This window comes from Pseudopipra pipra, chromosome 9 (genome assembly GCF_036250125.1).
Source record: "Pseudopipra pipra isolate bDixPip1 chromosome 9, bDixPip1.hap1, whole genome shotgun sequence".
Classification (NCBI taxonomy): Eukaryota; Metazoa; Chordata; class Aves; order Passeriformes; family Pipridae; genus Pseudopipra; species Pseudopipra pipra.
Genome location: NC_087557.1, coordinates 14,518,223 through 14,531,490, shown reverse-complemented (window position 1 = coordinate 14,531,490; position 13,268 = coordinate 14,518,223). Strand labels below are relative to the sequence as shown.

Sequence of the window (13,268 nt, the reverse complement as noted above, 5' to 3'; positions counted from 1 at the left end):
TTCTCACTAAGCCAAAATCTAACTCCGTGCTGGGACTTGCCCAGCCCTGCCCTGCCCCTCCCCAAAGGAGCTCCAAGAAGCCAAGCAGCAGCCCAGGCGTCGGCAGCTCCTGTGGATGCCAAGCACTGCAGGGAACACACTTGCTCTGCAGTCATGACCCTCCTGGTGGGGCCCGAGGTGTGGGGGCGTGCAGGGCCCTCCTCAGGACAGCAGGCAGGGGAGTGAGGGGAGAACAGCACCCACGGCAGCCCCTGTGCACAGCTGGAGGCCTCAACCACGTCCCACTGCTAAAGCAAACCTCCTGGAAAACACGGGGCTGGTGCCTACAGCCCAGCATCACCGTGTGCATGGCACAGAGGTGGGAACAGCAGCCAGGCTGAAAAGGAGCAGGCAAGAACCAAAGGACAGCAGTGGTGCTGGTGCTGAAGGGAACACAGCCACTCGCCCTCTGCAGCCCTTCGCCATCAGTGAGGGGCCAGCGCTGGGCACAGCTGGGCACAGGCAGCCAGGGAAGGGCAGGGCGTGCCACGAGCAGCTCAGTGTCGCTCAGCTGTGGCTGTCCCTGGCCCGCAGGTTGGGCTGGGCTGCATTCCCGGGCGGTTTTCCTGTGCAGCACAGAGCAGCACGGTGCGACCAAGGCCATGGGTTGTTACGGCCCTTCCAGGAGCACCGGCACGGTCCGGTTAACTCACACCGCCCTCACACTACCGGTTATGGGGTGGCTGAAAGCACAAAGCTCAGCTTCACAGAGGGATGCCGAGCAAACCCCTTCGTGGCTGCGAGTCGTGGATAAACGACGGATGAAGAGCCGAGCGCCAACCGCGCGCCCTGCTGTGCGAACGCGCCTGTCTGGGGTGTCAAACCCCCCGCTACGACCGGAAACGAGGGAAGGGCAGCCCGAAGCAGCTCCCGGCGGCAGCAGCCGGGCTGAGGGGCGGGCGGTGCCCGGGCGGGGCAGCCCCCGGGCTGACGGACCGACGGACCGACGGACGGACGGACCCAGGGCCTCTCGCCGGCCCCGCCGCCCGCACGTGGCCTCGCGCCGCTTCCGGCTCCCGCGGCGAGCGGCGGAAGCTGTTCCGGCTTCCGGCGGAAGCGCCGTCCCCACAGGTTGAGCCGGAGCCGGAGCGTTTCCGCCTCGCGGCCGCCGCTCCGCCGGGCCGGGTGAGCCCAGCTTGGTCGAGCCCAGCTTGGTCCAGCCCAGCTTAGCTCAGCCCACCCCAGCCGAGTACCCTGCGGGCCATTCGGCCGCTCGCCTCCCCTCACCCCGGTCATAAGGCGGCGGCGCCGGCGCGCGAAGGATGTGTCGGAGGCGGCAGTGGCAGGCGCCGCGGCCGAGGGAGCCCTGAGCCCGAACAGCGCCTCCCGGTCCCGCCACCCCCGGCCCTGCAGCGACCCCCAGCCCGGCCCCCGCCGCCCCCCGCCCCTCCCCGGCGTCGCCCCCGCCGGGTCCCCGCGCCCTGGAGCCTCGCTGAGCGCAGCCCGGAGCCCCCGCAGCCAGGATGGCCTCGTCGTCCGGCAACGACGACGACCTCACCATCCCCAGGGCTGCCATCAACAAGATGATCAAAGAGACGCTGCCCAACGTCCGCGTGGCGAACGACGCCCGGGAGCTGGTGGTCAACTGCTGCACTGAATTCATCCACCTCATCTCCTCCGAGGCCAACGAGATCTGCAACAAATCGGAGAAGAAAACCATCTCCCCGGAGCATGTCATACAAGGTGAGCTCCCGCAAGCGCTGTGCCGCCGCCGGCTTGGGCACCCGTGAGCCACTCCTGCCCCGTGCTGCTTTTCCCTCTCCGGTTGCTCATAGCTGTGTAGGAGACAAAAGGCAGGATCTCGTAAGGGTCTGGAGGAAACGCGTGTGTTACCCAGCTTGGCAGTCGCACTGCTCGAGAGGCTGTCTTTGTGCGGTCAGAGCAGCTGCTGCGTGTGCTCAGCACCAGCTCTGGTTTTGTGGTTCAGAGAAGCCTGTGATGCTCTGAGTGAAGTCACCAAATCTCTTGCTCTTTTTCGTACCTGTGAAACGAGGGCTGCTTTTTCTAGTGGATATGCAGCATGTTTTAAGATCCTGAATGTATTCAATGTCTTTCTAATTGGAGATTGATTGAGTATGTGGGCCCAGGCTTTAATCTGTGGTAGTCCTGTCTGGAAGCTCTAAAGAGCTGTCCTTACAATCTGGTTGTTTAATACTGAAACTTTGTATCTGTTGCAGAAAGCATTTAAACTGACCTGTGCCCTTTTATCTGTTTCTGCTGTGGACTTTCACTTCCCCTTGCTTGAATAAAAGACGAGTTCTCTCTATGTCTCATTTGCTTGTCTTTAAATTCTGCCGCAAATAGGGAGTTTTCTTGCCTCATCCTGAAGTCTGCATTGGGCATGTTTTGTCAGGACTTACTCACTTTGCCTTAAGACTAGGTTGATACCACTGTCTGTTGCAAACTAATTTATAGCAGCAACAGTGGAGTACTTTGCTGCCTAGTAGAGATGTTAGCAGTAGCATTTGTAGTAGCGTTATTTTCAGGACTGTGATGGTATCAAGTTAAATTTAAAAAAGGTTGTTAATTTGGTGGGTTTTTTTAGTAATGATTTGCTGTTTGAAACAAAAAAAAAATAGTCTATCAGCTTGCTCACCAGAAGAGGCTCAAGTACTTGACTGGATTATGAACAGTAAAAGAAAATATGTAGCATGTATGAGCTTTAATATTAAATAAAATACATGTAAACTTGAAAGCTTAACAAAGTAGTTCCATCACAGAAGCTTAGGATGTAAAGAGTAAAACCTGTGCTTGCACACTGAAGCACACTTTGGGTGTAATGCTCTTTAATACATGAATAGTTTCTTCAAGTCACCATGAAAACATTTGAGCTTAGTTCTTAACGCAGGAATAGACATGATCTTTAATGCTGAGGACAATAAAGAATTCACGTATGAAAGTATTTTGTGCCCAGTAGTGGTTGATGGTCCCTAGAAAAGATTTCACCTGTTGTTGGCCTAGGGTTAGTCTGGGTTTTTTGGAACACAAATTGAAACTGTGTGTGCATATCATCAGCAGGTGGTCCTATACCAAGTATTTCACTGGGTTCTATGTCTTTGTGTTGGGAAACATTATCTTTGTTTTAGAGTTGGGAAAAATTATTTTAAAATTAAATCTATGCTTTTTAGTCAAATATTGCAAAGGAAAACTTTGGAGATGTATCCATTTTTGCAATGCTCTAGAGATGGAAGGAGTTGTTCTTGGATTTTCTGCTGTTGCTGCCTTTAGGGAAGTGTATGTGCTCTTAGCTCCTTTCAGGTGCTGGTCGGTTGGCAGATGATCCTTCTGTGAGGTATGAGGGTTTAAACTGCCATTTTTGGAAACAGTGATTATGTGTCTATAGGTTGAGTATTTCAGCATTTTCATCCATCTTCCTACATTCTAAATACTTGCTCTTTTGACTGCTTCTCGATGTAGCTCCATGACAATGATGTTAACAAATTAGGTAATTGAAATGTGTTTGTTGTGGCTATCCACGTATCTTATTCCTTTTGAATGCTTAAAATAAAATGAGGCTAATGGCCATTGTTTCACACCTGGTCCAGTCTAAGCACCAGGAGCTGCCCAGAGGAATCTTTTTGTACCCTCCCTAGAGCTGGACCTGGCAATTCCAGACTGACCCTGTGGCTTTTGAGAATTTAGGGAGGAGCATGGTTTCCGTTCAGGTGAGTTTGCTGGTCTGACTGAGCCTGTAAACAAAAGGATACTAGATTGAAAACAAGAAGTGGGAAGGTTATTTCATTGGGAAGGAGGAAAGGGAAACAGGCACTCTGCAGTTGGTGACACTCTGCCTTTGGACTGTGTGAGAGGCAATGTGGAACTGTTCGAATGTGTACTAGTGTGTACTAACTGTACTCATGTGTTTGCAGCCGTGCTGCTTAGGACACCCTTTCCTTTGCTGCACTATTAAAATGATTGTATGGCCATGTGCTGAGCAAGAAATCTTTCCCCCTACCCTTGGGCTGTGTTTCAGATAGATGGAGTCCCTGCTGCGTTTTATTGTGTGGTAGCACAAACACTTGACTGGCACAGTGCTGTCAACGGCACAGGGAAAGGAAAGCAGAGGCTTCTTGCATCCCATGAGAGATCTGATTTGATAGATGTACTCAGACCATGCCAAGCACTCACTACTAGGACTAAAACACAAAAGAGTTTCCTTGGAGAGTATCCAAAGGCTATGTCATAGTTGTAAGTGGAAATAGTCTCCATGTTTATTGTTGAATCCCACCATCAGGAACCCAGCTGTGAGTCTGCAACTTTAGTAAGCAAATGAATGTTCATCCATCCTGGAACAGAAGAAGACTAATTTAACAGTTACAGAAGTTGTGACAAAACAGCCTTTTTATGAAAAATTAAACTTCCATTGAATTCTGAAAATGGTGACTTGTTAAATGACTGTTTTTATGAAGTTGGTTAATTTGATTACTTGGTCTGCACAGAACTGTTGTGCAGTAAGGTAGGCTGTGGATTGATGGCAAATCCTGCAGCTTCTTTTCATAGGCTTTTAGGGTACTGACAGTGTTAATGCTAGCATTTAATTTTAAAGAAATTCCACAGACCTGTTCACGTTTTGGATTTTAATTTGGAAGTTATCTTTTCTTTGAAAGGAGCAGATCGGTTAAATCTCAGATATGAATGACCTGAGTGTATTAAAAAAATTAGTACTAGCTGGGCAGTGCTGAATAATCAGATGTGCACCTTCATGCAGTCTTTAAGAGTGAGAGGAAACTGGGGAAAGGACAGTTGTGATTTGGTGTTTGTAAACATGAGTTGTTTGGTGTGTTTTGGGATTCAGCTGTTTACATTTAGTGTGATCATCCTGACCTCAGGAAGATACTGAACTTTTAGCAATCTGGGCAGACTGGTAGGTTTCGGACTCAGAAGATAGAAAGACACTGAGTTTGGATGGAACAGCGGCTCTGATAAGGTAGTATTCACTTGTCCCACATTTTAGCACCATGCTGATATAAAGGGATCCATATCCTTCTGTGCATGTGTTCCGTAAAGCCTTGATGTGCTTCAAGAAGACAGTAAATTTGGTAAGTCCTTCCACAGGCAGCAGAATTTTGGTGCAGTAGACCTGTAATATGTGTATGGTTCTTCATAGCTTTGTTGTACTGAGCAGTTGTACAAATTTGTCCTGGTTATATCACATGGGGGGGTTATTTGCTTTTGTATGTGTGTGTGTGCTACATTCAATACAAAACTGTAAGTTCTTTCCATTAATTTATTTTCTTTTAAGGGCCATTTAAAATTTTTGTAAAAACACATCTTGCTGTTAACTTCAGACTGGGCAGTTGTTCATATTCTGATGCAGCAGATTGCCAGCCCTGATCCCTGTGAATGTTCTTTCAACAAGCACCTCTGGTCTTGCCATGATGGTTTGTCTTAGTGATGTTAGATTTGTAGATTTCTTAAAATTTTATATTTTGATTTTAAAAAAGATATGACTTTAGATAGTTTCCTGTATGTACTGTTTACATTTTAAAATTCAACGAGTTCTTAAATATTTGTAGTTTGTTTAGATAACCAGTTCTGGACCATGGATTTGCTTCCTATGTGCTCAGGCTGGATTGAACAAGTCCTCCTAGAAACTGTGGGTTAATTGGAAAAAGTGTTTCCAGTGTCTGTGTGTGGGCTGAGGCTGAACTGGCATAATGTCTCTGAAGCAATCTGACAATCTCTAAATCAGTTTGTCTTTTAACTTTTTTTTTGAAGAAATAAGTATTATGTAAATTCATTTGCCAAATGTTATCTGTTGAAGGGGTGGTAGGGTTGCATGACTAGGCAGCTGCACAGACAGCCCTGTTGAAGGCAGTGTGGGAATTCTCTCCTTGAGTTCAGGTTGGAAGCTGAAAACTTAGAGAACACCTTTGGGTTATTGTTTAGATTATGATACAATGACATGCTGACATAATTATGGTAGGAAAATGTTGCTTACAAAATTAGTGTTAGAATATAGTCTGAGTTGGTGTAACTAAGAGCTTGTTTATAACAATCTCTGTTGATTGCTGTTGTGCAGTCTACTTTAGTGCTGTTTCTTGGATAGGTTGTCACATAAGGTCAAAACAACTATTGTACTGTAAACTCTGAATTGTGTAAATAGTGGAAATGAACTACTTTTTTTATTCAACTGATACTTGTTTCTAGTGTAATTGGTGTTTTTGTAATGTCTCTAGGATATTCTGTAACAGTTTCACTTTGGGTGTGTGTGGAGGCATGTCGTAGTAAATGGTGCATCAGGAAACTGCCTTTTGTCACGTATTCTACCTGGGTTTTTATAATCCTTCCTATTACCTTTGCATTCTTTAAAGAAAATGTTGTTGCAGAATATAGCTGCATTCCAGATTACTTTGGGCAGACAAAAGTGCAAGATTTCAGTTTCTGAATACATTTTAATGTGGAGATAAAAGGGTTTCTGCTGAGAAATAAAATAATAAAGAACTTACATATAATTTTATATAACTTTATATATGTGTACTATGCACTTTATATATAGGAATTTAGATACTAAAAGACAAAAGCTAAAATTCAGCAATCTATGATAACATGAATTATTTCTGCTTTAATAAAGGACCTGTGATCATTTTACATGCATCACTTTTGCTCTGTTATAGGTTACTAATTTACCTTCTACTAAAGATTTGCAACGAAACTGGAAAGATACAATCCCTGAGACATTAAAGGTTAACAATTCAAACAGAAAGGACTTCTTAGCTGTATAAGTTCTGTTGATTCTGATATACAGAAGATGGGAAAAAGATGTCTTGAAGAATAATGCCTGTCTCTGGGAAAGTGTATCCAAAGCCCTGAATCCTCTGCAAGTGCAGACTTCTTTGGTTGTACTTTTTAGCCTGAAAACCTGTACTCTTGAATGGCATAGGAGAAGAGACAAGGAAAATAGCTGTCAGATCTTTTTTATGAACATATTTTTGTCACCAGGTGATAGAAAAGTAATCAGATGTTTTAATTTTTTTTTGTCATTTAAATTAACAAGTGGATATGTATTATCAAAAGCTTTGTAAAAAATAAACAATGTGTTTTCTTTCTTTCTTTCCAGCACTAGAAAGTTTGGGATTTGGCTCCTATATCAGTGAAGTAAAAGAAGTCTTACAAGAATGCAAAACAGTAGCACTAAAGAGAAGAAAGGCCAGTTCACGCTTGGAGAACCTCGGCATTCCGGAAGAAGAGCTACTAAGGCAGCAACAGGAATTATTTGCACAAGTAAGTAAAGCAATACTTGTACTGATGTGGTTGGAATAATTAATGCTACAGGTCTAGGGCCGCAAAAGCATGTGCACACCTCAACAAGTGTCCCCTTGTGAATTGCTGTGGCATCCAGGGTGCTATTGGCCTTGACCTGTTGGATTTGGGGAATGTGAAGTCAAAAAATAAGATGCTGCTACTTGTTACTTCTATGATTTGACGTATAGGACTTTGTATAAGAACAGATTTTATACTCTAGATTTAAAAAGCATAGGGTTTTGCTGCTACTTAGGTATTTCCATTCTACTGTAGAGAATACATTAAGAATTACTTGCCTGAGGAAATAAAAGAATGACAGCTGATGTTCTAGGAAATTACCAGTTTTGAAGCATTAAAAAGTGAAAATAGCTTTTCTGTTTCTGACCATCAGTGCACAAATGTTACTTCTTATCCTTTGAAAGAAACTTTACTCTTGGCAAGACTCTAATTGGGTGAATTCATGCATAAATTTTTAAAGAGACAATTGAGGCATGGAAAAAGCATTTGCTTAGAAATAGTACACACACACATTCTCCTTCATCCCAGCATTATTCCCTTCCAGCTTTCCCAGATAGTTTGTGAACATCTCTTATTTTAAATGACTAAACACCGATTTCATTGAGGTATCTTCCTACACCATCTTTCTCTCTACTATTCTCTTAGTTTGACAGGACCATTCTCTAAACTAAGAGATGGTAAAGTTATGTGGGGTTTCTCTTTCCTCTTAACCAAGGCATGAGTCTAATTTTCTCAATTTTCTTACTTTAATTTTCTCTGATGAAAATGCTTATTCAGTTAATGTCTGATTACTGTGAGCTCTCCCCTTTGCTGTACTTGTATCTTGCTGAAACTGTTGTTTTTCCTATTGCAACATGCCAGCTACTTTAATCTTAATTACATGATGAATTTTAAGACATTTAAAGTTGCAGCATACCATGTAGCTATTGCTAGCATGCAGTGAACTAGTTATGATCAAGTCACGTGTGCTTAACTCTTTTTTGACTGTACTAACATTGGAAAGACCAATATGGCTGCTTCTGAATTTTGGGTAAGATTTACAAATAATAGTCAGTTTGAAACCTTTTTTTTACTTACTATTTTATTCAAATAATTCAGCATGGTGTACAAAATAAAAAAAGCAGCAAACCCAAGGTGTGTTAAGGGAGTACTAGCTCCTGAGTATCATTAAAAAAAATAATTAAAAATGCTGGAATCATGGCCACCTTATGCAAGCCCCATTTGGTCTAAGGAATGACAACTTGAAGTGTATTCTTTTAAAATTCTGTGTTACTGTGCCTTAACATCTACATTAAGACAATGCATGCCAGTTTGACAGGATTGTATGAATGATTTTTAAAAATAGTCTTTGGTAATATAGAAAATGTTTGCTTAGATTCAAAGATCTATTTTTCAAAAATAGATATGCTGTGATATGCTGTTGGAGGTACTGTAATTGTTTTTAAAAATAGTTACATGAGTGCATGTTTGTTTATGTGTGTTAATCTTGTTAATATTCTAGAGCATGACACTAATGCTGAACTTATTGCTCTAGTTTTAAAATACCTGCCTGTTAATGTTTGGAATGTTTGACACCTGTGTCTTGTCTGGTTGTAAATATTTGAAGTCAGGGGAATGGCTTATCCTGATATTCATGCATGTCTATAAGTTTTCGTGCAAGACAAAGCTCTTAATGGATTTGGGTTTTTTTTGAGGCTTCCTCACTGAGGTTGTGTGGTAAATAACTTAAGTTTACCAGATGCTTATAAAGCTTCTTGGTCAATACAACTCAATGGAATTTTTGTTGTTGTTGTTTGGGGGTTTTTTTGTTCCATTTTTTAAATGGCCAAGTGTTACCATTATAAATCTGAAGTGAGGGTGGGCACTGACAGCAGGATCCAGCTGGTGTGAGGTGCTGAGCCCCTGTTTCCTGGTGCATTGCTGTGTGTCACCTCGTGGAGTGTGCAGTTAACTTCATTGGAGCAGGGTCAGCAGGGAGCCCTGTTATCTCATGTGTGATAAATGTTTATGCCTCTCCCATATGCACAGATGTTGCTGTCTTCCTTTAAAACTCTATGATGTCTTAAATTGTTTTCCAGCCCTTTTAATTGTGCAACCACTTGAAGTTTGAAATACTAAGAAGTCTTCATTGAGAAAAAGTTTCTACTTCTACAGAAGTATTTTCTTTTACTGCTAGAACAGACTGAGGAACTGTGACAATTATAACAAGGGAAGACCCCTTTTCTTAACGTTGCTAAGTAGATAAACTGGGTTTAGTTGTTTTCCAAAGCATCGTCTTTTTGGCATCCTAAAGTTTGCAAAACTGTAAAAAATGTTGATGCTTTGGAAAATAATAGAATTTTTCAATGAGTGCAATAGGATTAGAAAGGAATTTTTTACAGTCTTAGTGATGACTTATAAAAGTAGAAACGTAAAGAAGACTGAAAATTTTTAATTTTAAGAACTTTTTCATAATGTTCACTCAAAACAGAAATTAAAGTTTTAACGTGAACACAATTGATAAGTATACTGTTGAAATCAACAGGAGTTGCTGAAAAACAAGTGAAAAGCCTGGATTGAAAAACAAGGGTTTATCAGTTGAACTATTTGAAATGTTTTGTTAGAATGTCTTGTATTTTACTTTACTGAAAAGGACTATACATTTCTGTAGCACAGCTGTCCTCAGTCTGCATACCTGAATTTGAGAAGAGCTTACCTAGCTCTGTTTTCCAAAGATTGCTTAGCAAAGCAAGATAATGGCTTTCTTTATGTTTTTGTAATAATGTGTGCCTCTGTGGTACAATTGGGTGATTTTATAATTGGAAGCTTCAGTGTTTGTAATCAACAAAGTAAGGCTGTTCTCATCTCTGAACTGTGATTAAATGTTAAGTTCCCTTGAAATTGAAGTCTAAAGTTTCCATTGCTTTGACTCACTTAAATTTTCATTAGGAAGTGGTTCAGCAGAATTCCTACAGTTGAACTTAAGTACACTATCTTCTGTCTGGTTTTTTTGTAACTGTTAGGCCTCCAAACAGTGGTGTCTTCAGAGGAAGACAGAATATAGCCAAGCATCTTGGTACAAATAATTAGGGTACTTCTAGGTTTTGCATGTACAATTAATAAAAAGCTATACAAAAGGAATCTGCAGGTACAGATAGAAATGCTTTTAAAGCTAATGTGTTCTGAAGGTTCTTCACAAGCTCTGTATGGCCTTAACTATTAAATTCGTGTCTCTAGGCTAGACAACAGCAAGCAGAACTGGCGCAGCAGGAATGGCTACAGATGCAGCAAGCAGCTCAACAGGCACAGCTCGCTGCTGCCTCAGCCAGTGCATCCAATCAGGCAGGATCCTCTCAGGATGAAGATGATGAAGATGATATCTGAAAATCACCAGCTGAGTTGTCTTACTAAGAAATACTTTTCCTGCACAACGAAAACAGTGAAATGAATGCTTACCTGTAAGTTTGTATGCATCGTGGACTGGCAGTTGGTATTCTAGGGGTGTCTGCTGTTGTGTGCTGTACATGTATAAACTGTCTTTTTTCGAACTCTTGAAGAATTAAGGTTCAGTATCATATCAACTTTGGATTTTTAATGGTGTATATGGAAATTTTAGATAGCGGTGCGTCATTTATTTGATCAATAAACAGTGTTACAATAAACAACAAGTTTATAAAATATAGTGAGATTTATACAAAAAGCTCTAAATCCACATTTGCATTTCTTCCCTTTTAACTAAACTATAAAATCTTACTTAGAATTTTTAATTGTTTTTGGGGGAGTGGTACAGTAGACATAATCTGTTAATGGGAAAAAGCAGAGTTCAGCATAGAAGAGCCTGAATTCTTAGTTCTTTTTAAAATGGCAATAAAGATTATATATGCTCGAATACCACACTGGTTAAAATTTGAAAATGATACATTTTCACCAAGCTAGGAAAAGGTATGTTTAATAGGAGTTGTACAAATTCAATCATTTTTTTGTATAGGGGTGAAAAAAATAAACCCATGGTTTTATCATGACATCCTTTGACAGTCCTAACTGATTATTTCTCTTCAAAGAGACTGCCTGGTTTGAAGAACTAACGTTTCTATTATTTCACTCCAGTTTAATGTTAACTGTTGTTGATGGTATTTTGTAGTCCAGATTTATTCATATTGTTGAAATATGAAGCCGGAACTTAATGAAACAAAGCTGTTTGTTCCGCTGATGTGACTGGGAGTGATTAAGTATTCAAGCCTAAGAAGGCAAAAGCTGACCTTAAGAGCATGCTTATCATAAAAGAGGGAATTTATTTAACTTTGATTAGTCCTTGTTGTCAGCATAATGCTAACATTCTCCAGACTAGGTTGCCACTGGATTACTAAAATACCTTGTTGAAAGACAGCAATTTATTCAGACTGGTTTGTAGGTAAATCTAGGTTTTTGATAAACTGTTCCCCAAGAGTGATCAGCAATACATGAAACAGAAATTATGTACTTGTCCTTTCGATAGTTCTGTTGATTTAATGGATGAGCAGCTGTCCTTTGTGTTGAAATAAAGCACAGTAGTGTCCATTGCTGAGTTTTAATGTGTTACTTGAAGTAATACTGGCATATCTTCTGGTACACTAATCTGAGCAGACTAGAAAAGCCACTTGCATGCTGCTGTAGATGATCTCTATCTAATAATGTGGATTGTTCTATTAACTTATGTCCTCAGCAAGCTGGTCCAGTTAGAGTTCTTGAGGAGGGCTGCAGCAGTCTGTTTACATAAGGATGCAAACAGAAAATGGTGAGCCCATTTTTACATGAAGATCTGGACAGGATATAATTGGCATATATTCAGATCTCAGTCACATAGTGACTTTTGGTTTAAATTTGGGATGTCTTAAGTTGCATATTGGATAAATGCATTAGTGCAGTGAAAACTCAGAAAAGTATTTGTTTGAATGTTTAAGTTTAAAAAAGAAAAACAAAACAAAAAAACTTTTGTGGATACTATATGACAGATGTTAGGCAAGGTTTGACCGAGGAAGTGGTTTTCTGTAAAGGTTTAAGTACCAAAGGTAGAAAATCTAGTCTAGTGATACAATGTTAATGTGCAGTGTTGGCTTTTCTAATTTGTACTGTAACACCTTCACACTTTCTATTTTAAATGAGTCTTTTCCTTCTAAATAATACTAGGTATATTTTCACACCTTTCTTTTCTGATGCAGAAATCAGGTTAACATTTTACTGCATCTGGTATGTATGGTGTAATATGTTTGGATTCTTGTGACCTTTCTTTTTGGACATTCTTGTGCTTTTTCATATGCTGTATTCTTCAAGCAATAAAATTCTGATGTGTTTTTATAAAATTGCTTTTATATTTAATGAATAGTCTGTCTTCTTCATTGCATTTAAAAACAAAAAAGTTAAGATGACTTAAACCCTGTTGTTATTTTGGCCCACTGAACACTCTTTGTGAACTTAAGTCTTTACAACCTGAGTGCTGTTGGATAGCATTCCTGTTCACTGGGGTTGATAATGCTTGCAAACAATATTTCTGGGCTTGATCTGCTCTCTTTCCTTTTGGGAATTGCATTTTGTATATATGCATTTTTATAATCTAACATTCTTCACCTGAGAAGTTGAACAAAAACCCTGTAGATTGTATATCAGCTGCTGAAATACTTTCACAAAGTGAAAGGCCACAGGCAGAGGCTGAGGAAATAAGAATCTAATTTAATATAGATAGTCATGTTTAGAGATTACTTATTCAGCCATTCCGCATCAAGTGTGAAAAATAAACTCTGGCACTTACAGGGGAAGAATCTTCACTGATCTTTCAACAAATGAAGAATTTTGTATTGCTTTGTTATTGTGCTTCTATGCACTACATGTTCAGTGAGGACAGATTTCTGAATTTGTGGTACCCCTGATGTTTTTGGTACACCAGGTACATGGAACGTAAAGTTTGGTTAGTGAACTGTATTGTTACTTTGTCTCAGAAGAAACATGTATAA

General features: G+C 40.9%; 1 protein-coding gene across 1 annotated transcript; it reads left to right on the top strand.

Moving 5' to 3' along the window:
• The first annotated feature begins 1,502 nt into the window (after nt 1–1,502).
• Nucleotides 1,503–12,620, top strand: DR1 (down-regulator of transcription 1). The gene is made up of 3 exons (XM_064664000.1): nt 1,503–1,722; nt 7,100–7,263; nt 10,519–12,620. Exons 1-3 carry the CDS (start codon nt 1,503–1,505, stop codon nt 10,663–10,665), a joined length of 531 nt encoding a protein of 176 aa, XP_064520070.1. The 3' UTR covers nt 10,666–12,620.
• Nucleotides 12,621–13,268: the final 648 nt, after the last annotated feature.